Source organism: Acipenser ruthenus, chromosome 46 (assembly GCF_902713425.1).
Source record: "Acipenser ruthenus chromosome 46, fAciRut3.2 maternal haplotype, whole genome shotgun sequence".
Taxonomy (NCBI): domain Eukaryota; kingdom Metazoa; phylum Chordata; class Actinopteri; order Acipenseriformes; family Acipenseridae; genus Acipenser; species Acipenser ruthenus.
Window position 1 is genome coordinate 4257356 of NC_081234.1, and position 23596 is coordinate 4280951.

Sequence of the window (23596 nt, forward strand, 5' to 3'; positions counted from 1 at the left end):
TTGCAGCAGCAAAGGCCATTCAAAATGATCTAGACAGCATTCAGAACTGGGCAGAAACATGGCAAATGACATTTAATAGAGAAAAGTGTAAAGTACTGCACGCAGGCAATAAAAATACATTGCTTTATAAATATCATATGGGAGATACTGAAATTGAAGAAGGAATCTATGAAAAAGACCTAGGAGTTTATGTTGACTCAGAAATGGCATGTCATATGCAGACAGGCTAAAATAATTGAATCTATTCAGTCTTGAACAAAGAAGACTACGCAGTGATCTGATTCAAGCATTCAGAATTCTAAAAGGTATAGACAATGTTGACCCTGTGAACTTTTTTGACCGGAAAAAAAAAAACAAGGACCAGGGGTCACAAATGGAGATTAGATAAAGGGGCATTCAGAACAGAAAATAGGAGGCACTTTTTTACACAGAGAATTGAGGGGGTCTGGGACCAACTCCCCAGTAATGTTGTTGAAGCTGACACCCTGGGATCCTTCAAGAAGCTGCTTGATGAGATTCTGGTATCAATAAGCTACTAACAACCAAACGAGCAAGATGGGCTGAATGGCCTCCTCTCGTTTGTAAACTTTCTTATGTTCTTATGTTTTACACCCACACCACCCTCACACATTTTAACGCAATCTCAGAATACACTCCTTTATTTTGAGAGAAATGGGACAGCATTTTGATGGAAAACACTAACATGGAATGGCAATAACACTATAAGAAAAAAAAACTAATATAATAGTAGCACAATATTATGACCCATCCTAGGGTATTTATTCTGTACTGAACACTCTGGATGCTGTTTAACAAAACAATTCCATAAACGTACCTGTCACTGTTTAGACAGTTTTGCAGTGCAGTTGTACAGTTTTGAAAGAAACACATGCTGCTACTATTCTCAATTAAATACATCTATTTCTGCAAGCCTTGCTTTCCGCTAGTGTTGCACGTCCTTGGTCATTTCACCTAGAGAGAGAGTGAGATTTTCCCCAACCTTTTTAACACTTTGTTTCCTGTCATTTATAACTGTCTTGCTGTGCAGCAACATACTTTGAAGACACTGCTGAAATGGCCTAGGTCCTAGGAAATTCAGTAGCAGACTTCCTGCAAATAAGGACAAACAACTGAGAAGTTAAGTGTAGCACCAGATATTGTGTTTTAAAATGAAAATACGTGTGTGCAATAACATGTTTCTTTCAATACTGCACGTTTGAGATGTTTATAGTGAAGAATGAAGTGCAGAAAAAAAAATAATGTTTATGGAATTATTTTGTTAGCTACAACCATTCTGAGGCGTCAGTGGTGACAGTTCGCCAGACAGTAGGATTGAATCCTCCAGCACAGTTCGGGTTCCTTGGCTCTCCCACCTTCCAGGTGTGGTCTGTTTTGGGGTGTGTCCCTTCAAGACTCCTCCTTCTCATCCCCGTGAGTGATGATGTAACAAAGGGATTTATAATCGATGTTTCCTGCCACGTCGATGGGTGCGACCGAAAATGCCTGCTCCACCTATAGGGTTGAAAATAAAACGTTTTACCTGGGTGATAAACCATACAGATTCGATTAGGGTTCCTTGTTACAGATACACTGCTTGGCTACTTTATTATTTCTGCCTCTGTGGATTTGGCATCGCCCTGGTAGAGGGCCTCTTCTGCTGGTATTCTCGTTCTTGCTCTGGAAGGCTGAACAAATGCATCTTTGCAGAACGAGTCCACCCAACAATACTGCACCCTGACTGTGATGGCTACTTTCAAGACCAGGAGTGTCCATTCAAAGTCCTGGAGGGCCATTCCCTCCTGGTTTAACAGTTAAAACGAGACAATGAACTACTTCAGGGTCTGGATGGAGGAAACCCAGCCCCAACACAGGACATGAAAGGTGAAACCCAGCCCCAATACAGGAGATGAAAGGTGAAACCCAGCCCCAATACATGAGATGAAAGCAGGTGAAACCCAGCCCCAATACAGGAGATGAAAGGTGAAACCTAGCCCCAATACATGAGATGAAAGCAGGTGAAACCCAGCCCCAATACAGGAGATGAAAGGTGAAACCTAGCCCCAATACATGAGATGAAAGCAGGTGAAACCCAGCCCCAATACAGGAGATGAAAGCAGGTGAAACCCAGCCCCAATACAGGAGATGAAAGCAGGTGCAACCCAGCTCCAATACAGGAGATGAAAGCAGGTGAAACCCAGCCCCAATACAGGAGATGAAAGCAGGTGAAACCCAGCTCCAATACAGGAGATGAAAGCAGGTGAAACCCAGCTCCAATACAGGAGATGAAAGCAGGTGAAACCCAGCCCCAATACAGGAGATGAAAGCAGGTGAAACCCAGCCCCAATACAGGAGATGAAAGCAGGTGAAACCCAGCTCCAATACAGGAGATGAAAGCAGGTGAAACCCAGCTCCAATACAGGAGATGAAAGCAGGTGAAACCCAGCCCCAATACATGAGATGAAAGGTGATACCCAGCCCCAGTACAATTTGCAGTTGATTCTCAGTTCTTATTTTCAGATGCCCACCTCCTCTGCAGTGAATTTGTCAGCCTGGGTCATCAGCAGCCTCTTGAACCTGCAAACCACAAACACTTCCTTAGGTAAACATCCACAGACACTCCCATGGTAGATACCACATACATTATTTTTCTTGAATCATAATTTGCAGCTGACATTCCTAATTAATATGGTTAAAAAAAAAAAAAGAGTACAACCAGTGGTTTGGATATCATTTCATTCCAATCAGGAAAAGCAGAATGTGCCTCAGCAGTGCCCCTCTGTGTTATTGCTAACTTGTTTATACAACCTTCCAAAAGCAGTTGAAAAATATTACCAAACCCCTTTACCCTAATAAATATATATATATAGGTATCCTTGTATAGATTAGAACATATAAACATTTGGGGAATAAGAGGCCATTCAGCCCATCAAGGCTCATGCCTTCCTCGCACACCATTCACCCTGACTATGGGTATATAATTTAATACGACAGATTCTAGATGTCTTTTACATGTTCCCAGTGTTTTAGACCCTATGTGGTGGTAAGGTATTCCATGCATTTATAACTGTGTGAAAAAGTGCTTGCCACTTTCCGTTCTAAATGTACTTTTACTCAGCTTCCATGTGTGCCCTTTCATCTTTATCTCTGTGTTAAATTTGATGTCATGTCTTGGGTTACCTTTATCTGTACCATGTCAAAATATCAATCAAGCCCCATCTTTCCATTCTCTTTCTAGGTAATTGTCCCCTCTTCAAATAAATGCAAAGGATTTCCATAGGTAAGACATCCCATAAGTGGAGTGGTACCCCAATATGATTAATTTACTACCAATGCAGAATACATAGCATTTTACCCCCAGACTGGTATTGTATTTAATATCACGAGAATCATTTTGTAAGTCAGTTAATAAAAGTTCAGTGCAAGCCCCTCTCTCCTCTCGAGTCTCTCTGTACTCACTCGTCCTTGTTTACTGCTCCAGTGCCATTGGGGTCAAAGAGTTTGAATGCATTCAGGATAATGTCTTCCGGATCAGTGCCTGCAAAGAAACAAACACAGCCATTTGCAAACCAATACGGGTGCAGAGTGCCTTTGTAAAATCAAGTTCAGACATCCAGATTATTAGTGTAAAAGTGTAAATATGACTTTCCCAATCAGGACACCTCAAGACAGTACATAAGAACATAAGCACATAAGACAGTAGTACAGTATGACTCCTGTAGCTAAAGGAATAAGTATCTCAGTATTCTCAGAGTTCTTCTTACCATTTACAGTCACTTTGTATACTGTTTTCTGTTTCAGTTCTTCTATGAGATATTTCTTTTATGATGTAGCTACATTAACCTGCCACCCTGTGCATTGCAGGGGTACTGGTTAGTGGTTACATTCTGGCGGACCAGATGTACTTAGAGAAAAGACATCCTTGTGAGTCCTTTTTAGGCCACATGGGTTATTTTGCTCAGTCTTTTTTTCGCTCATCTATTGATCCACAACACTATTAGTTTGATGGTGGCACTTCTCATGAGCAGCATCATTACACTTCAGCCATCAACACCAGGCAGAAGGATATCTACATCATCAGATGGAAAGAAACGCAAATGGATGGAGATGCAGATGGATCACATTAGTTTACTATAAAGCTACATCTTAGTTGGTGCTTATCTTGGTGAGAGCCGAGTTCAAATCAGCATGAAGTTTTAACATCTACTCTCATGTAATGGAAATCATAATTACCAAGCTCAGGTGGGGCCCTGTTGGTGTCAATAGAATGCATCAGGCATTCAAAATATATTATATGCTTAGGAAATAAATCATAACTGTCACCGAAACACAAAAAATTAGAATTTCCTGTTACATACCGTTAAGCTTTTCCCCGAAGAGCGTTAGAAAGACAGTGAAGTTGATGGGACCTTTCCCCTCCTTCAGCATCTCCTCCAGTTCATCATCATTCACGTTGAGTTTCCCTAAAGCACAAACACACTGGCTCACTGTCTTGGATATACTGGCTTCATGCTGGTGCACAGGACAGAGTCAACCTCAAGCACTCAGATTCTAAATCCAGCAGTTCAGAGTGCTAACTGGAACATTAGTTTTAAATATCAAATATAGTATGTAGGCTCTGGGCTACTATATTTGCAAATTCATTCATTCATTCATCTCAGATGTGAAATTTTGAATGAAATCTGTTTTAGCAAACATGTATTTTCATTTAAAAACATGATATCTGGAAGTAAACCAGAAAATAAATCTATTTTAGTGACATCTGAGAACTTCATAGTCAATAGAATTGTATGAAAGGGAAGTATTTTGTTAGCTACAATTTTAATACCGAGCTCAGCACTGGGGTCTCTAAAATACAGACTGCTGAACAATACTGCTGCACAATACCCTAACACTGCTGCAAAATACCCCAACATTGCTCAACAATACCCTAACACTGCTCAACAATACCCCAACACTGCTCAACAATACCCTAACACTGCTGCAAAATACCCTAACACTGCTCAACAATATCCTAACACTGCTCAACAATACCCCAACACTGCTCAACAATATCCTAACACTGCTGCACAATACCCTAACACTGCTGCAAAATACCCTAACACTGCTCAACAATATCCTAACACTGCTGCACAATACCCTAACACTGCTGCAAAATACCCTAACACTGCTCAACAATACCCCAACACTGCTCAACAATATCCTAACACTGCTGCACAATACCCTAACACTGCTGCAAAATACCCTAACACTGCTCAACAATATCCTAACACTGCTCAACAATACCCCAACACTGCTCAACAATATCCTAACACTGCTGCACAATACCCTAACACTGCTCAACAATATCCTAACACTGCTGCACAATACCCTAACACTGCTCAACAATATCCTAACACTGCTCAACAATACCCTAACACTGCTCAACAATATCCTAACACTGCTGCACAATACCCCAACACTGCTCAACAATATCCTAGCACTGTTGCACAATACCCTAACACTGCTCAACAATACCCTAACACTGCTTAACAATACCCTAACACTGCTCAACAATACCTCAACACTGCTCAACAATATCCCAACACTGCTGCACAATACCCTAACACTGCTCAACAATACCCTAACACTGCTCAACAATACCCCAACATTGCTCAACAATACCCTAAAACTGCTCAACAATACCCTAACACTGCTGCACAGTACCCCAACACTGCTCAACAATACTCTAACACTGCTCAACAATACCCCAACACTGCTCAACAATACCCCAACACTGCTCAACAATATTCTAACACTGCTCAACAATACCCCAACACTGCTGCACAGTACACCAACACTGCTCAACAATACCCCAACACTGCTGCACAATACCTTAACTTCGGCCGAGAAAGTGGGAGTTGTTCTTAATTCTATCATGCCTATCCCCAACGATGGAACAATAATAATAATAATAATAATAATAATAATAATAATAATAATAAAGTACCCAGCTGTGCATATGTCTCTTTCAAGTCAGCTTTTTTAATGATTCCATCTCGATCCTGATCGATGCAGCTGAAGGCCTGGAAACAGAATAAGAATAAGAATAGAATAGATACAGTATATATTTTTTAAAGTTGCCAATTAGGTTTTTGTTATTTTGTCCCCAGTTTAGTAGTGTCCAATTATTTTTGTTTAGCTCAGCTCACCGCTACCACCCCTGCGCTGACTCGGGAGGGGCGAAGACGAACACACGCTGTCCTCCAAACTGTGTGCCGTTAGCCGGCCACTTTTTTACACACTACAGACTCACCATGCAGCCACCCAGAGCTACAGCGTCAGAGGACAACACAGCCCTGGGCAGCTTACAGGCAAGCCCGCAGGCACACGGCCTGACCACAGGGGTCACTGGTGCGCGGTTAGCCGACCTAACCCTCCCTCCCCCCGGGTGGCGCTCGGCCAATTGTGCACCACCTCCTGGGAACTTCCGTCATCGGTCAGCAAAGGAATAGCCTGGACTCGAACCGGCGACATCCAGACTATAGGGCGCATCCTGCAATCTTTTGTAGCAAAAATGTTGCTTGTGGATGAGGAAAAAAGATACAAGAAATAGATGTCTACAGTTATTTATTTAAACAATTTTTTTTTTGTTGCAAAACTCAAAAAATGCTAATTCAAAAGTATTCATACCCTTTGATGCTATGATAGTACTGTCTACAAGGTGCTAGAAATTTCAATATGATAATGTAGAACCTAATTCTAGAAAAGTCTAGAAGATGCTGGATTGTAGGTGAATATTCTTAGAGAGTATAAAAGGGTTAGGCATAGGATGATTGCTGTCATTACCAATAAGTCAATATGGGAAAAAGTAAAGAGCTATCTGAAGACCTTAGGCAAAAAATGATTTATTGTCATAAACCTGGAGAAGGATACAAGAAGATTTCCAAACATTTAAGTATCCCAGTTTCAACTATTGTTTCTATTATCAAGAAGTACAGACTCATGGTACTGTCACAACACTCCCTTGATCTGGAAGAAAGAAGGTTCTTTCACCAAGAACAAGTAGAAGAATTGTGAGGAAGGTTAATAACAATCCGAGACTGACTGCCAAAGATATTCAAAGTGAAATGGCTGCAAGTGGGCCTGGGGTTTTCATATGCATACGTTGAGTATTGCATGGTGAAGGTCTCAATGGTCGCAGGCCAGGGAAAAAGACACTCTTAGGAAAACGTCATTTGAATGATGGATATGAGTTCTGGTCAGAGGTTTTGTGGAGTGATAAAACAAAAATCGAGCTATTTGGTCATGCTGATAGTTGCTTTGTTTGGAGAAAGTCTGGTGAGGCATACAAAGAAAAGAACACCATACCTACTGACAAGCACGGAGGTGGTAATATACTTCTATGGGGCTGTTTCTATCTCTAATAGCACAGGAAATGTTGTTACAGTACATGGTAAAATGGATTCCATAGCATACCAAAAGATACTGGCCAATCATCTGAAACCCACCACTACAAAACTTGGTTTAAAGTGCAACTGGATGTTCCAACACAACAACGATTCAAAGCACACATCAAAATCTACTTCAGAATGGTTAAAGAAGAATCATGCCAAAAGCTCATTAACAAACAAGAACATAAGAACATAAGAAAGTTTACAAACGAGAGGAGGCCATTCAGCCCATCTTGCTCGTTTGGTTGTTAGTAGCTTATTGATCCCAGAATCTCATCAAGCAGTTTCTTGAAGGATCCCAGGGTGTCAGCTTCAACAACATTACTGGGCAGTTGTATCCTAATATCCTATCCTAATTACCCTAATTAGGATAGGATATTGTTTAAAAGGGTTATTATTGCTAAAGGTGCCTCAACTAGCTATTAATTTCATTTTCTTTGTCAGGGTATGTACACTTTTGAATTAGCATTTTTGGAGTTTTGCAAGCAAATTGCTGAAATAAATAATTGTAGACATCTATTTCTTGTAACTTTTTTTCCTCATCCACAAAAGCAAAACTTTTATACAAGATTTTTCCTATAATTAGTTGTTTGAGAAATTTCTACAAGTTATAAATTTCCATTAGGATATGTAAACTTTTGACAACTGTGTAATATATATATATATATATATATATATATATATATATATATATATATATATATGTATAAACATCTGTGCACTACAATGCTTAACCACAATGATGTGCCGACCATATAAGGTGATTGTATATTAAAACAAAAGAAAGTCTGTTTTGGCTTATGTTCACTTCTCAAATAGGTACGTAGATTGAAGTCCCAGAGACCAATTGGTCGCACACTCAAAAATAGGACAGGATTTACTGTAGTCTTTTAAAAAAGATTTTCTTCATTTTATTAGGTAAAACATGCTTTTACTAAAACAAGCAAACAAACAAAAGAGTGGTAGAACTACACATTTGAACACAACAGGTCTTGTGAACCTGACAAAGAGCTGTTGTGTTGACAGCTGTACTGTACCTCCTTGAACTCCTGGATCTGGGACTGCTCGAACATGGAGAAGACATTGGAGGAGCCGCGCTGTGTGCGCTTGGCTGCTGCCTTGCTCTTTGTTGCTGCTTTCCTGCTGGCCTGTTCATAAAAAAAGGATATTCTCTTTGGCCAATATCCAATATTGAACAGCAGTCACCAGTTCAAAGAGTAAGGTGCTGTAAATTGCATTTTCTTTTTCTGCAGTCCTCTTACCTCCTTAATGAGGTTAAATCATTCTGAATGGTTAATCTTGCAATGAATCAATACTGTATCCTTTTTTTTTTTTTTTTTTTTTATAAATTTTTATTATTTTCTCTCAATTTAGAATGTCCATGGTTGGCAATGGAATAACCTGGACTTGAACCAGTGATGTCCAGGCTATAGGGTGCATCCTGCACTCCAAACAGAGCACCTTTACCAGATGGGCCACTTGGGAGCCCCTTCAATAATGTATTCTTTATTAGTATATGTCTGAGGGTGCTTTAAAAGTTCAGGAGCTGCTCTTCAGTTCTAGTTGCCTGCCATAGGCATCTGTTACGTAGGCTTGATCAGCTAACTTGTCTTTATATTAGTAAGAGCCAGCACCATCCAAAATAAGTGATGACCAAATGGCACTGACACTTTGGCTGATCTAGTCAACCTACATATTTTTATAGCAGGCAACAAGAACTGAAGAGCATATTTAAGTAATTGCAATAAGAACCACTCGAAATGATTGCAGACAATAACAAAATAATTCAATTTAAAGCTATCGTACTTACTCATTAAAGGGAACTACATCCAACAGGTTATGTATTTTTAAGCACAATAAAATACTTTATATAATGATTGCTGTTTTTAAATTGTCAATACATGTAATTTATTTGGTATTCACATCTCTTTTAGAATTATAGAGCTTTGTCACTGAGTGATTGTTTCAGTCCATTCTAAGAAATATAGTTTACTGGACATCTGGCTATTACAGACTGTACACAGTAACAGAGCTCTTTGTGCTGGTTCACAATTACAGTTCCAATACTTTTTGCTGGTCCATGTGCAGTATGAACTCCTCTTAGCACATGCAAATAACAGAGCTCAGTGTTTCCTTAAAGGGACACACGGCATTGGTGAACTCCAATTTCAGCAGACCAACACTGAGTAGAGGGCTGCTCTATAGTGTTGTATCTTCAGAGAGAATTAAAAGTTCAACTACACAGTGATACAGGAAACAGCGGCACTGCAGACATAAATAAAACTTCACCTTTAAGATCTTTTCAGTTGGAGAAAATATGTTAAGGCAGACAATTTAAGGAAAAAATGACTTGATAACAATCACGCATTCACAATGTTCAAGTAATATATTCAGTGCTGGAAGAGGCAGACAAGCAGACTATAGTGTATTGCCTTGGAAAAGAAGCTGCAGATTTTAAAGCTGCTGTTTACTCACCATGCCTGTGCTGTGAAGTGAAGTCCGAGTCCTTGCTTGGCACGCTTCCGGACTAGGTTATATAGCACACCTTATCTACAGCGTCCTATAATAGGACAGCAGTGGGAACATAGTCCCTACATGGGAATGTGCAGCACTGTCCCCTCTGAACAAGATAAGACGATTGCCAGGATTCTTTTGGTCCTGACGAGATAGGGCTGAGGGTCGCTATCATTCCAGCTGGCCAGCATGTCACCCTGTAAGGCTTGAAAAGCTGCTCCCTCTGCTGCAATTAAGCTTGGTAAGGGCACCGGTGGAGCATTATGAGGATATACAGCTGGTACAATGGTATAGAAACCCTGATGTTAACTAGCTTGGAAAATCAATTTGTAACTTTAAATGCACTAATGTCAATTTACTGTGTAATAAACCAGCAAGTAGAGTAAATGTATTCAAAGAAAACTAACGGACATAAAGCTAATAAACTAATTTCTGTACATCTTACCTAACCATCACTTTGAGACCGTATTGTATTCAGGCAAATCTGTGTAAGAGGTGCTGGAATCATTGTGTTACTTTTGTGTACTTTAACAAAGAGGATACATTTACTCAGCTTGGAAAATGACAAAGAGGCTACATTTACTCAGCTTGGAAAATGTATTCAAAGCTTAGAAATATTATCGTGCACATTTATCTTGTACATTTATATAAGGATTTCCTCTGTTCAGTCTCTTGTTTACATACATTATGTTGGTAACATACCAGGAGTTTCCAGAATACTAGACAATATGTTAATGGAAATGAAAATAATTCAAGCTTTTAAACTTTTTCTTGTCAAAAATGTAATCTAGATAACCTACTGTAATGCAAGGTGCAAAGCAACATAGGGTTAACACGATTTAGAAGTGCTGTGCTTTAAATCTGGGGCAGCAGTGTGGAGTAGTGGTTAGGGCTCTGGACTCTTGACCGGAAGGTCATGGGTTCAATCCCTGGTAGGGGACACTGCTGCTGTACCCTTGAGCAAGGTACTTTACCTAGATTGCTCCAGTAAAAACCCAACTGTACAAATGGGTAATTGTATGTAAAAATAATGTGACATCTTGTAACAATTGTAAGTTGCCCTGGATAAGGGCGTCTGCTAATAAATAAATAATAATAATAATAATAATAAATTAGTAAACACCTTTAAGAAAGTTTCATCTGACCTCTTAAACACCAGTATTTCAGGTATTAAGTTATCTGTTTTTCCTAAAAGGAATGTGTTTCTGTTTAAGGAACAAGAAGAAAGACTACCCCAGCAAATTTGTTTTTTATTCAAAGGTATAATTTATTGTTTACAGAATAATACTTCACAGGTAACTGAATTGAATCCAGCAACAGCAATTCCACTTGACTATAAAGACGTAGCTCCCTGATGCTGAGGGGCTGGGCAGGCCCACAACATCATCTAGAAAAACCTCTCACCAAGTCAGGGGCCTTTGGGTTAGTGAATAAGCTGATGTGATAAGAAAGAAATGCCAGTAGACCTGAGAGGTCTGATAGAGTCTATTGTCACTGTAAATAGGTACTCTCAAAGCAATTGCTAAGTGTATGGAAAGAACACCAGTTATAAAACTATTAAACAACGTGGAACTATTTACAATACATGCCCCTAAATGATAAGTAGATTTATTTAGGTTTGGTTACTTTATTGGTGTGTTTTTGGTATGAATTTTGAAAATCTACATTTAAATATGTATGTTAAATACATTCTTTCATTTTATTTTAGGATTGGGTGTGCAAAGGTATGGATGAATAAGATAACACTATTCAAAATGATTACCTGTATGTGTTTGAAATAAAGTGTGTGAACTGTAGGAAATAACAGTATATTTCATAGAAGTGGATTTTTTGTTTGAAATATCGATATCCTCAGATCATTTATCTTGTGATCTCAGTATAACACATTTTGCCCCGGTTCTGTTTGAGCTACTGTAAAAGCTAGACTGATCCTAGTTGATAAAAGTGTCTCATTTGCACTTGTATTCAGTTTTCCCTGTCAAGAGTAAAGCTGCTTGTGAGTCTTTCTACTTGCACTTGCGTCACTTTACCTCAATACAATGCAATCAAGTTTCCTTAGAATCATGTCATATTAATAGTGATTTGGTTTGTATTTTTGTTTGAACAGATCCTGATGGTGAAAAGGCAACTTTATTCCTGCTCTGCCCAATATGCTTGATAAAGAGATCTAAGATTACACACAACTGTTGACTTGGCTATCTTTAATTTTTAATTGAACGTCTTTAAAGAATATTAGCTATGATCAGCAGTCGATACACAGGCACAAATCACCCAGTGCTTTGAAAGCAAATTTAAAAGGGGGAGTAATTTTGACTATAGTAGTCATATTTTTGCCCAATCTTACACAACAATTGCACTGCACAGCAATGCATAATACAGCAGTCTAAAGTTCTGAAATGTTCTATTTACAGTGATTTGCATTTCTAAACGTACACAACCATTACATTTATATACAAAATATATACAATATACCAGGGGTAGTTCCACCAGCCCTGAAATATTTAAACTTTCCTTTAGCTTTATTTTCAAGTTCAGCGTGCAAGAAATGTAATACACAGTGATTACCTGTCTGCAACACATCAAATTAAACAGACAGCAACAGACACCTTTGCCCAGGCTTGCTCTCTGTTATTACAGCCAACCGCTCCGCCTCAGCTGCCTTGTACCAAAAACTAACGTGAATGTCCCTGGCAGCCGACTGTCTCTATCCTTGGTTCACGCAAGAACTTGCAGAATGGGTAACACAGTGTTGAGAATTTTAAGAAAACGTTGGTGCATTATATTATGCCTGGCTTAAAATGCTAAATTGTCAGACAGCCAGCATTTGACAGAAAAACATAGTATGAGATTTTTAACTTTCATAATGTAAGAGTTGCCAGAGGTCCTGTGGCTGCGGCCCGGCACAAATTAAGCACCGAGGTACCGTGCTTTTCTTTAGACAAAACTTTGCTTCATTATAAGGTTTAGAAGAACTGACGATTCACAGACAGAGGTATGTAGTTAAACTACTTCTGAACAATTCCAAAAGTCAATGATTGTAATAATGATTCATCATTGCAATAAAAAGATAAACTCAGTTCAATGAACAGAGAGAACAATGATATTACTTTTAGGCAAATATTGTGCTAGTAAGGGTCAAGCCTAGACTGAATGGCCTCTTCTCGTTCTCAAGAATGTCTTATGCTCTTCTGTTTTTATTTGCTGGACTTAACGAATTACCCTATAGGGGAGACAGAAAAACTCACTCTATTTCAGTTTCATATCTCTTTACAAACTCTTTGTTTGGAAAGTTCAAGCTGGCAATCTGAACACAGAACACTGTGTCTGAAGGAACTCCAGGTACAGTATGTGAAGCCAGCTGATCTGTCAAGCAGTGGAGTGGAAATCTGTGCTTACTGCTATGAATGTCTCTTTTTCTTCCTGATCTGAACCCCTTGAGCTAATCCAAGTCTTTGGTGTGGGTCTGGTATTCTAGAGGTATGAGCAAGGTGGCTTGTCCTACCAGGATAGAGCTCTAGGCTGGAAGAAAAGCCCTTACATTAGATGCCCTGCTTGGCACAGTGTTAATGTTTGTAAAGTGGTCCAGCAGTGTACAGAGAGGCTGCCCCCAGTGGCTAGAGGCTGCACTGAACTCACTGGCTCAGCATGCATGCCATCTTGCAAGCCACTGCTGAGATCAGGGCTGCCCCCCGGCCACTCCCCTCTTCCGATTGGATGATGGTGATGTTGCAGCCAGGCGTCAGTTCTCTCACCACTGCATGGAACTTCTGTTGGAAACTGCAAGAGGAAAGGGATTGTATATAGGATTATAAGAACACCATACTAATGCACCTGCCAACTGATAGCCTACTATCACCCCTCTACTAAAAAGTATGTCAGATTGCAGCCTTGCACTTTGAGTCAGCTTTTAAACAGTACAGAACACATGCCTGGTTCCATTTTCATAACATATTAATGAGTCATGAGACAGACAGCTAATTGAAACAAACTTACTTGCTACAGATGGTATGTATTTTAATTTCTTGTCCTACCCCATTCCCATAGCTTAAACAGTTGCATGATCTTACTTGGGATGTAGCTTGTACACAGAGCCGTCGACGCCCACCGTGATCTTGAGCACCTCCTCGCTGCGCTGCTCCCTCATGTGGTTAATGATGCCTCCCAGCCCCGCGCCACACATGTGAGCCGCCCGTGTCGACACGCTCTCACACGCCAGGCGCACGATGTCACAGTCCAGCTCTGAGGGTAGCAGGCCCAGCAATGTCAGGATGTTGTAGATCTGCTTTCGGTCCCCAGAATCACTGTTATAAGAAAAAGGTAATGCGTTTTTAGTGTCTGTCATTCAAAAGTAAATTAAAAGTAGTTTTCAATAGTTTTATGTAATCCATATTAATAATTGGTAATGTAAAATTAAAAGCTGGTTTATACCTCAATTCATGCGACCCTTGCTGATTTCTAGTGGCGTGACTATCTGGCAACCCAAGTGGGAGGGACTGGCAGAGTTGAATTCGTCTCTAGCTGGTCATGTCACCTGACTATCTACAGAAGTATGAACCAGCCTTTATTCTTTTATTTAGTATAAACAAATTACTAAGTTGAGTGTTGGTACTTCAAAAATGTGGTAGCATTCTACTAAAGGCAGACTCATAATTTTATAGCTGCCATTCTGATATTCCCGCTGTCCCTTAATCAAGTCCCTTAATCAGCTACAATCCGCTGGCATCCTGCTGGCTGAAATGTACCTTTCAATCTGGGAGACGAATCTAGTCTCGAAGCTGCCCCTGGTCTTCAGGATGTCAGAGGCCTCTCCGTTGAAGAGCAGGTTCTCATTCACCAGTTTGAGCAGGACCAGCCGCACCAGCTCCCCCATATACTTCCCACTGATGATCTTCTCATAGCTGCACAGAGAGAAAGGGAACAACACTCAGTACTTTACCTAAATTAGCAAAATAGTTTTAAGATTGCTGTTGTGTTTGTTCTTTGTAGGTAAGGCCTGTGATGTTGAATACCAATAAACCTGCGTACGGCTTGCGTTCCGGTTACATCTACTTACGGCTGTCCTTGACAGAAGCAGCTACAAGAACTACTTTTTAAACTGAAGCGCGGTTTTCATTTCGGATTTACTGTATGTTATTAGTAAGGAATTGTATGTTAAAAATTTGTATTTATGTCTTTTTTCATGATACACCCTCCTAAGACATTTCTGAGTATAGTTTATACTACTGACTTATAATAGTATTTTCTGCTGTGCAAAAGTGGTTTTATACTAATTCTATAGTTTACAACTGGATGATGCAGTGGAAAAGTATGCAATGCTACAAAATCACCAATATGTAAAAATGCTAATTCTGCAGCATGTTTTTTTTACGGATTATTAAATGAACACAGAATTAGTGAAAATATCTTGCTTGCAAACATGTCAAGTTTCAAGTACCTTCACTTCTGGGACCAGACTCGAATCAGGCTAAGAGAATAAGTGAAATGAGTCACAAATGGCACCCTTGAAGTGCTCCAGCATATAACTTAAGGATTATGAGTAGTCAGAGTAGTAATATTACTCTGGATCTGTGCAGGAGGGGCATGTCCTGCAGTCTCAGCTCTGTACCTCAGTGAGAGCCTCAGCTAACAGCTGTCTATGAGCAGTGCAGTGGCAGCTCAGCGCCTACGTCTACAGTAAACAACCATTAGCAATGCAGGGCTAATGGAGGGGCCATTACACAACATTACCCTCCATCCAGACACGAGATTGATGGCCAGTTTATGGGTCTGATTGTACTGCGGGCTGCACAAAAACAAACGTTTTCTGAAACTCAGCCCTCAGCCCTGTTTGCGGCCACAGGTGATCTGCAGGTGACCTGGAGGGGGTGGCATACTTTCTCACATCACATTTAATTAAACTACTGCTTACGCACTCCGGCAGAGGGCTAGCAACCGACCCACAGCGCTCTCAGAGAGAAAAAGAAACTCTTTCACTTGTCAACATAGATAAACCATGCCCCACCACTAGATGTAAACCACTGCCCTCTGGTGCAGAGGTGTGGGGAATATTGGGTGGCAGGGAGGGGGTTAAATTTCTCACTGGTGAGATTTAATGTGATAGTTGGTGAAGATGTATTGTGCGTTGTGTAATATATAAATAATTATCGTTGGTGTGTAAGTGAGTTTCATGAAGCCGTGTTTATAGAGTGAAACAGCGGCTCAGCCTACAACCGCGGTGGTTAAAAATATATACCAGCGTTGGCTGTGACGCTACCCTACCACAGACCTGGATTCTAAATTGTGAGACTCTCAAAAATCTGTGTCATTGAATGCGCTATTATTCTCTAGATGTATATAAAAGTGTGAAGTACATGCATATAGGAGAACCAGTACAATAAAAAAGTAGATCACCAGGAATAATGACCAGCTTTACTGTGTATTGCAATGACTGTACTTGGCTAGAAGCCACATTCAGAATGTGGACCCTTATGCACTGATCATGTCTGTCAGTCTGTCTTACTCTACATGGTGAACCTGATAACTGCCTTGGATTTTCCAAACGTTTATCATAGACTCCGACTCCTATAGACCTTGGATTGCGTTTTTTGTATATTCAGGTAAAGTGTTAGTTTTATTCCAAGTTTTTAACCTACACAGCAATGTAATCTGAGATTATGAGGACTGTCTTAATGTGTGCCCACTGGTTCATAGTGTACAGACTGCATGCAGTAGAAGTAGTTATCAAGATGTATCCGAGTGTCACTCACAGCTGCTGTCCACTGTTGGTGGAGGTCTCGTCCACAATACGGTCATACTCCAGTCTGAACTCCTCCAGCTCTCCCCTCTCTCCAAACGCCCCCCACTCTGTGTTGACACACATGCGTCCGTCCTCTCCCTCCACCAGCTCCACCGTGCGCATCTCCTCCATGTAACAAGCATTGCAGCCCGTCCCTGAGAGAGAGAGAGAGAGAGAGAGAGAGAGAGAGAGAGAGAGAGAGAGAGAGAGAGAGAGAGAGAGAGAGAGAGAGAGAGACTGTCAGGCCATCTTCAAAAGAACTGCTGTGTCACACAGAGTTTTAAAGGAGGGAAAACCAAGGTTTATTATCACAATTAATACTATCCCTTTCCCTCTTTCCTCTGTTGAAAATCTTTCAGTTCTATTTTATAATTCAATTTCAAACATGCAGAAGTTTCAAAGGCTATACATTAGGAGTAAGGTAGCTGCTGCATCCCTGTACAAAATCACTTCCTGTACTCCAATGGTCTAACTACAATCAGACCATGTGATCTACCACACAAGTGGTTAGATAAGAAAATGAATTTTAGACCTGGGTTTGCACTCCTTTAGGAAGACCCCAAAGCTAGCGTTTAACCATGAAAGCTGGTCTGCCTTTGTGACTGAGGTAGAGGTGCCATTCCCCTCCACAAAAGACTACATTAAGGTACTGATTTCAAGAACCTTGAACAACGCTTGCCACTGTTTATTCACAGCCAGTCGGTCAAGGCCACTGTAATCAACTCACTCCAGCAGGTGACTGAGTTTTGTAGATGTGTCAGCATACAGGATCTAATGGCACAACAGGCTGCTGTGCTAGATTCTGTAAAGCCGAAAGGTTGAGTTCAGTTCACGTCACTATCTCCTATAATAAGCTGATGTAACATCCCACCAGTTCTTTACAGAGACCCTAATGGTTGAAAATAAACAGACCCACGGTTATAAGTCTTTGTTGCCACGGCTTCAAATATAGCATTATTACTGTAACATGAAAAAGTAAATCAACCAGACCTACCAACAGTATGTACTGTACAATGTACGTGTGACATGCAGACATACGGACACACATGCACTTCTTACACTTTTAATAGTTTTTTTTTTTTAAAGAAGCAGTTCATAATGACAGCCAGACAGGCACCTCGTTATATCTCCGATTCGGACACTCCTCTCTGTCTAGTTCTCTGACAGTATTCCCTCCTCCCCACCACAGTTTCTCTCTCTCTTTCTCTCCCTATAATGAGTCCTGTTATTGCTTGCCTGTGTTTACCCTGTCTCTGGCCACACAACCTGAATACGCACTTCGTGCTGCTTGCTCGCCATTATTATTTGCTGTTTGCTCAATGGCAGAGAAGTGGAGTGGAAGTAACGAGCTGCGACAGCACCAGGTCATCAGCACCCAGCCCCTACACACACACACACACTTACAGTACATACACACTCGTCACAAGCTTGCCACAGTGCTGTGACACACTGAGAAAGAGTCTTTCTACATCATTGGCCTCCAACTCTTATCCCTAGCCCCTTTTGGTTAGCATTATTTGTGTTGAAGATTTTTTGTTTTTTCTTGTTTTTTTTTTCACTGATTGTGAAAGAGATCGAATGATTCTTTGGTGTTAGATCTCCTTCCTGACCTGTGAGTGTTCTGAGTAAAGGGAACAGAGTACCGTGGACTAGATTGGTTGACGGTATAAAAAGGGGACGTTGTGAGGTGATCTGTTCCTTTGTGAATGGTTAAAAACTGGTAACTAAAAGGAGAACTGTGCTGTGATAATCATGAGTGTTTGTTTTGTTTTGTCATTATTAAATACTGTTTGTTGTTATTTAGACGGCTAACACGATCTGGAGCTGTCACCAAAGGCCAGCACTAAACCCGGATCAACATCACTGCACTTTGTTTCACCAAGGACTGTATATTCACTACGAGCACTAGAGCACGCACTGTGGACTTGTGTTTGTGTTTGTGTTTGTGAATAAGAACGGGACTGTTTATTATTTGGGAACCAATCGTGAATTTAACAGAGCAATACACGCCGCTGTATTGCCTGTTAACATTGTTTATTATTTACTTTTGTTATGCCATCAGGCAATTGGATTACAAATTTAAACACCATTGCACCTGGATTATCGTTGTCTGTCTGATATTGATCATCTGCAGCTGCACACTATTAACCACTTTGCCACACTGATCTATTACACTGGTGATGGTGAGCACTATAACTGCCTTGAATGTTCAAGCTTACTCCAGACTTTTATCATAGACTCAGAGCCTCCTACACAGACCCTTCTGATTACATATGGGTATAATACATGGCGGCAGGTCAAATTCTGCCATTGTACATTTGCACAAGGTGACTTTGACAAAACCAACACCTTTAATTTTATATTTTACCAACAGTGTTAGTATTGTAGATCTGCCACTGTTTTACAATTGAATAGACCCCTGGAAGGGATTTGAAGCCAGTGCCATAGTTTGTGTGAATTCTAGTACAAACATTCACAAAGCTTACTTATGCTGTACTATATCAAATCTCGTCCACTTGCAACCTTACCTACTATCATCCCAACTTCACAAGTGCGATCTTCATAGTAACAGGAGATCATCGTGGCCACTGTGTCATTCACCATGGCTACCACATCCATTTCAAAATCCTGGGTAACAACAAGAGCTGTTATTGTCATTTGCTGAAGAAAACCCCAAAATCCACAACTTAAACATTAACGTGAAAGTACCTAGATTGAATGATCCAAACGTGATGGAACTACAGTCCAATCTAACCACAAGGGACGTGCCTTCACAAAACGGACTGATTTGTATTCTCTTATAAAAGGGCATAGATTAACTCTTTGTGCCAGGCAGTCAGTCAGACAGAGAGACTCACCCCTCTCCTTTTGATCGCGTCCCTCAGCAGCCCCACCACGTTGTTTCCCTCTGCTCCTGAAGCTTTGAACCCCTTTGTCCAGTTCAACAGGATACCCTGAAGTTAGAAAAACAGGTGGGAAATAAACAAAGTATTGTATTGAGTGTCGTATTGTTGAAAAGCAGGTTATTGTGACACACATTCATTCTATTGTAGCGATGTAGGACAAATAGGGTAACAAACTGTAGTATAACTGTACATTGTACCACTGCCAGACATTTAAACTAGAGATTACATGAAATTAGTTCCAATGAATGGCAGCCCTCAAAGTTTCAAATTGGAAGCACCAATAAAGAAAAACATGTGGGGTGCCAATATAATACAGTTTATTACCATGAAGAAACCAAAACAGAACCTTTATTGCCAGCAACACAATGGATTTGGAATAAATAATGCATGGTGGTCCAGTTACCATAACAGTACATTTGTGTTGGTTCCTACCATTGTAATATCATTGGTATGTCAACATATGCATTGGATTTCCACTGCTGTGTCACTGAATATTGCTTGCAATCTGATAATAGTCTACTTAAAAGTACATATTTTCACATACAAAACATTGTGTACAAAACTCAATGTTGTTGCATTCTTGCAGTGAAAAGGTTGTTTGCATCTGATATCCTGCAATGAGCTTAGCTCTGCATAGCAGCAATGTAAAACAATGTATTACAAAATACTCAGGCATGTGTACTTTTGATATAAAATACAAAATACTTACATTAGCATTTGAATTGCAAATTACAAAAATACGAATGTTATGAGAATACATATTTCAATTATTTTTGATACTGCTCATCTCTGGGTGTAGCTCATATTATCATAGACTGTTCATTAAAATTCTAAGACCTTAACATTTTATATAGAGGGTTGTTTAATGAGCCAGTCATTTAATAATCGGGTGTACATTCTTTCTAAAGAAATGATGATATTTATTGTAGGTTTATAGGGTCAGTATGTTGTCTTCTTTAAAGCTATGCTGACTGCTCCCTGCAGGGTTGATCCCGAACTCCAGCACAATCCAGGGCTCGGTTACCTTGTCAATGTCCTCGTGACGCACAGGGAAGGAGAAGGTGAACCCCAGGGGCAGTTTCTTGTGCTTCATGTTATGTTTGTCCAAGAAGTCAGAGATGCACTCAGCAATGTAATCGAAAAGCTGGGAGGGAAAAGGTAAATTGCTATCAGTATTTAAGATGGAAACTATTTTATGGGATCTTTAATATTACCCAACAAGTTCCAAACCTTATCTCCAGCAAGTCACATTGATAGGATTACAAACCTTATAACTCCACTGACACTCCCCAGCAAAATGTAATTTAAACAACAATCTTGTGTATGTATTAATTACTTAGAAGCTTTATTAGATTATGTATTATAAGCATTTTACTAATGAGCAAGAATTGTCAAATATTTCATGGCAATAATGTTACCACGATAATAGTTGCATGGACTGAACAGCTGATCCAAGGCAATTGGTATACTGTATATGATACCCAATACTGTATCTACTGAAACGCAATCGTTTTTTTAGTATGTCTCTCAAACTAGAGGTGCTTTGATCCCTATTGTTTCAAAGGTTTTGTAATAACTCTTAACGCTACCATTTTAGCAGTGCCGGTCATGGCATCCTCAGGGATGGAGTACACGTGGTGTTTGGTCTCCACTTTCCAGCCTCGCTCCTGGTCCTCTCCCACCTTCACCAGCATTACTCGGAGGTTCGTCCCACCCAGGTCCAGGGACAAGAAATCACCAACTTCTGAGATTGAGAACCAGACACAAAAGTGTAACAGAAGCATTTTGTCTTTTTATCATATCAAGAGCTTCTAAATTTAACTGTGTTAGAAATTGTTTATATAACAAAATAAATAACGGCGATCAAACACAGCAGCAAGTTTCCTTCATTAAAAAGTTGCTAGCAATAACTGCAAAAATATTATTATGTTTAGGAATTAAAATAAATTCTTTACATGATATTAATTTCTCACCAGTTTTATATCTGATTGTGTTCTCCGTTTCTTAATCAATACAAAATTACTACCATTTACTAATATTTTACTACTACCATTTACTAATATTTAAAACATTATTGTGAGAATGGACTCCATACATTAACAATGTGTATTTTGCAAAGTTATTGAGGTCTCTGCGGCAACTGAGAGTCCAAAACAACATACAGATGCTTCTTGTGCGTTGCTCAAGATGGTTCATTACCACACACACACACACACACATGCATACCGGAGCCTTCAGGGGTGGAGCGCACGTAGGTGGGTAACATCTTGATGCTAGCCTGGTCATGAGTCTCCAGACGCAGGCCGCGCTCCATTTCCTGCTGCATCCTTCGCATCACTTCCTTCAGCTCCTCCTTTGTCAGTCGGAACTCTGATAAAATTTGATCCACCTGGGTGTGTGGAAAGGAGCTGACATGTAAATAACAGCATTGATCTGGCTGATTGATTACACACGCCATTTGCTTCTCAACTTGAGTGGATCTTGCAATGCCTGGCAATTCCTCTCTAAAACTAAACTATAGCTAAGTGGGGTGATTTGACAAACCTACACCCTGCTGGATGTATTTGATTATTTTACAGCACCAGGGATTACCTGGATTAAATGATTATTTAATCCCAGGATAACCAAGGAGATGCAATCCAGGGTGATTCCCCACTTCTGTTAGAAGCTCTAAGAAATCCATCTGTGAACTGATAACTCATTTGATTTGAACACAAAAATAAAGGGATTTGACACAAGCATTAGTCACTCTGCACATGGATTAAACAGTTCCTTCACCTGGAATTTTCAAAAGCACTACATTTATCAGTCGACTGACCAGCTCACAGTATAATCTTATCCCAGTTTATACTTATATTATTGTTTTCATTTAAATGTATATATATGTGTGTGTCTGTATATATATATACACACACACACACACACACACACATATTTGCATATTTAATTGTATACAGTACAAATCTTCCTTACCTTAAGGATATGTTCGAGAACAGAACTGCCTTTGCTTAAAAGATGCATCCTTGTATTTAGTAGAGACGAATTCAGGCAAACTAGAACAGAGACTGGAGGTACCTTCCTTCTGCCTGTTTGACTCTGTCTACGTGCGTGCCTCTGCTCTTCACAGAGTACAGTAGCTCAGGGGTCTGTATTTATACTTGTCAGGGAGGCAAGGTCAATGTCACACACATGATCCAAGATAATGTGCAATTCAAGGCCAGATCTGTTGTGTAACTAAACGGGATGACCGGCCGGTAAAGAGAATAACCGTAGACATTTAGCCTTGGAAATGATCTAATTTTGCAATTTCTTTCTAGAAGTCAAACAGTAGTTACTATTAAAAGTAAAACACACAGTACAAAACCATGACCTCAACAGCTCATAACATCTGCAAATAAAAGTGTGTATACAAACTGTATTTTAATAAAGCACTGTAAATATTTATTTTAACTAGTCCCTTAGTGAACTTATTGGGCAGCAGTGTGGAGTAGTGGTTAGGGCTCTGGACTCTGTGGGTTCAATCCCTGGTGGGTGACACTGCTGCTGTACCCTTGAGCAAGGTACTTTACCTAGATTGCTCCAGTAAAAACCCAACTGTATAAATGGGGAATTGTATGTAAAAATAATGTGTAAAAAAATAATGTAATTGTATGTAAAAATAACGTGATATCTTGTAACAATTGTAAGTCGCCCTAGATAAGGGCGTCTTCTAAGAAATTAATAGTAATAATAATAACAGAACTTTAAAATGTAGTTACCACTCCAACACTTGAATAAACTGTCCCATTTATATAGCACATGCTATTAACATAGGTGAAAGTGGCCAATGATCATTTTGACTGAAACTCCTAGAGCAAAACCAATCTTTTGGCTGTGAGTCTGGGGGTGCCGTGCCGAATTTTGCCCCTTGCTGAATTTTGCACTACTTTGAGATATGCGCATCAGTGAGTGTTTCGTTGAAGTTTGTCCGT

General features: G+C 40.0%; 2 protein-coding genes across 2 annotated transcripts; both read right to left on the reverse strand.

Annotated features, from left to right (window-relative positions):
* Nucleotides 1–643: 643 nt before the first annotated feature.
* Nucleotides 644–10025, reverse strand: LOC117397746 (myosin regulatory light chain 2, atrial isoform). The gene is made up of 7 exons (XM_033996604.3): nt 9906–10025; nt 8468–8578; nt 5987–6062; nt 4356–4460; nt 3457–3535; nt 2526–2574; nt 644–1512 (listed from the first exon to the last, which is right to left on the reverse strand). The coding sequence occupies exons 1-7, from the start codon at nt 9906–9908 to the stop codon at nt 1408–1410; spliced, it is 528 nt and encodes a 175-aa protein (XP_033852495.1). The 5' UTR covers nt 9909–10025; the 3' UTR covers nt 644–1407.
* A 1156-nt stretch (nt 10026–11181) lies between these two features.
* On the reverse strand, nt 11182–22762 carry LOC117397918 (hexokinase-4). The gene is made up of 10 exons (XM_033996878.3): nt 22599–22762; nt 21852–22014; nt 21215–21369; nt 20650–20769; nt 19578–19673; nt 19248–19347; nt 16691–16874; nt 14687–14842; nt 14012–14245; nt 11182–13721 (listed from the first exon to the last, which is right to left on the reverse strand). The coding sequence occupies exons 1-10, from the start codon at nt 22644–22646 to the stop codon at nt 13577–13579; spliced, it is 1401 nt and encodes a 466-aa protein (XP_033852769.2). The 5' UTR covers nt 22647–22762; the 3' UTR covers nt 11182–13576.
* Between the last annotated feature and the right edge of the window lie 834 nt (nt 22763–23596).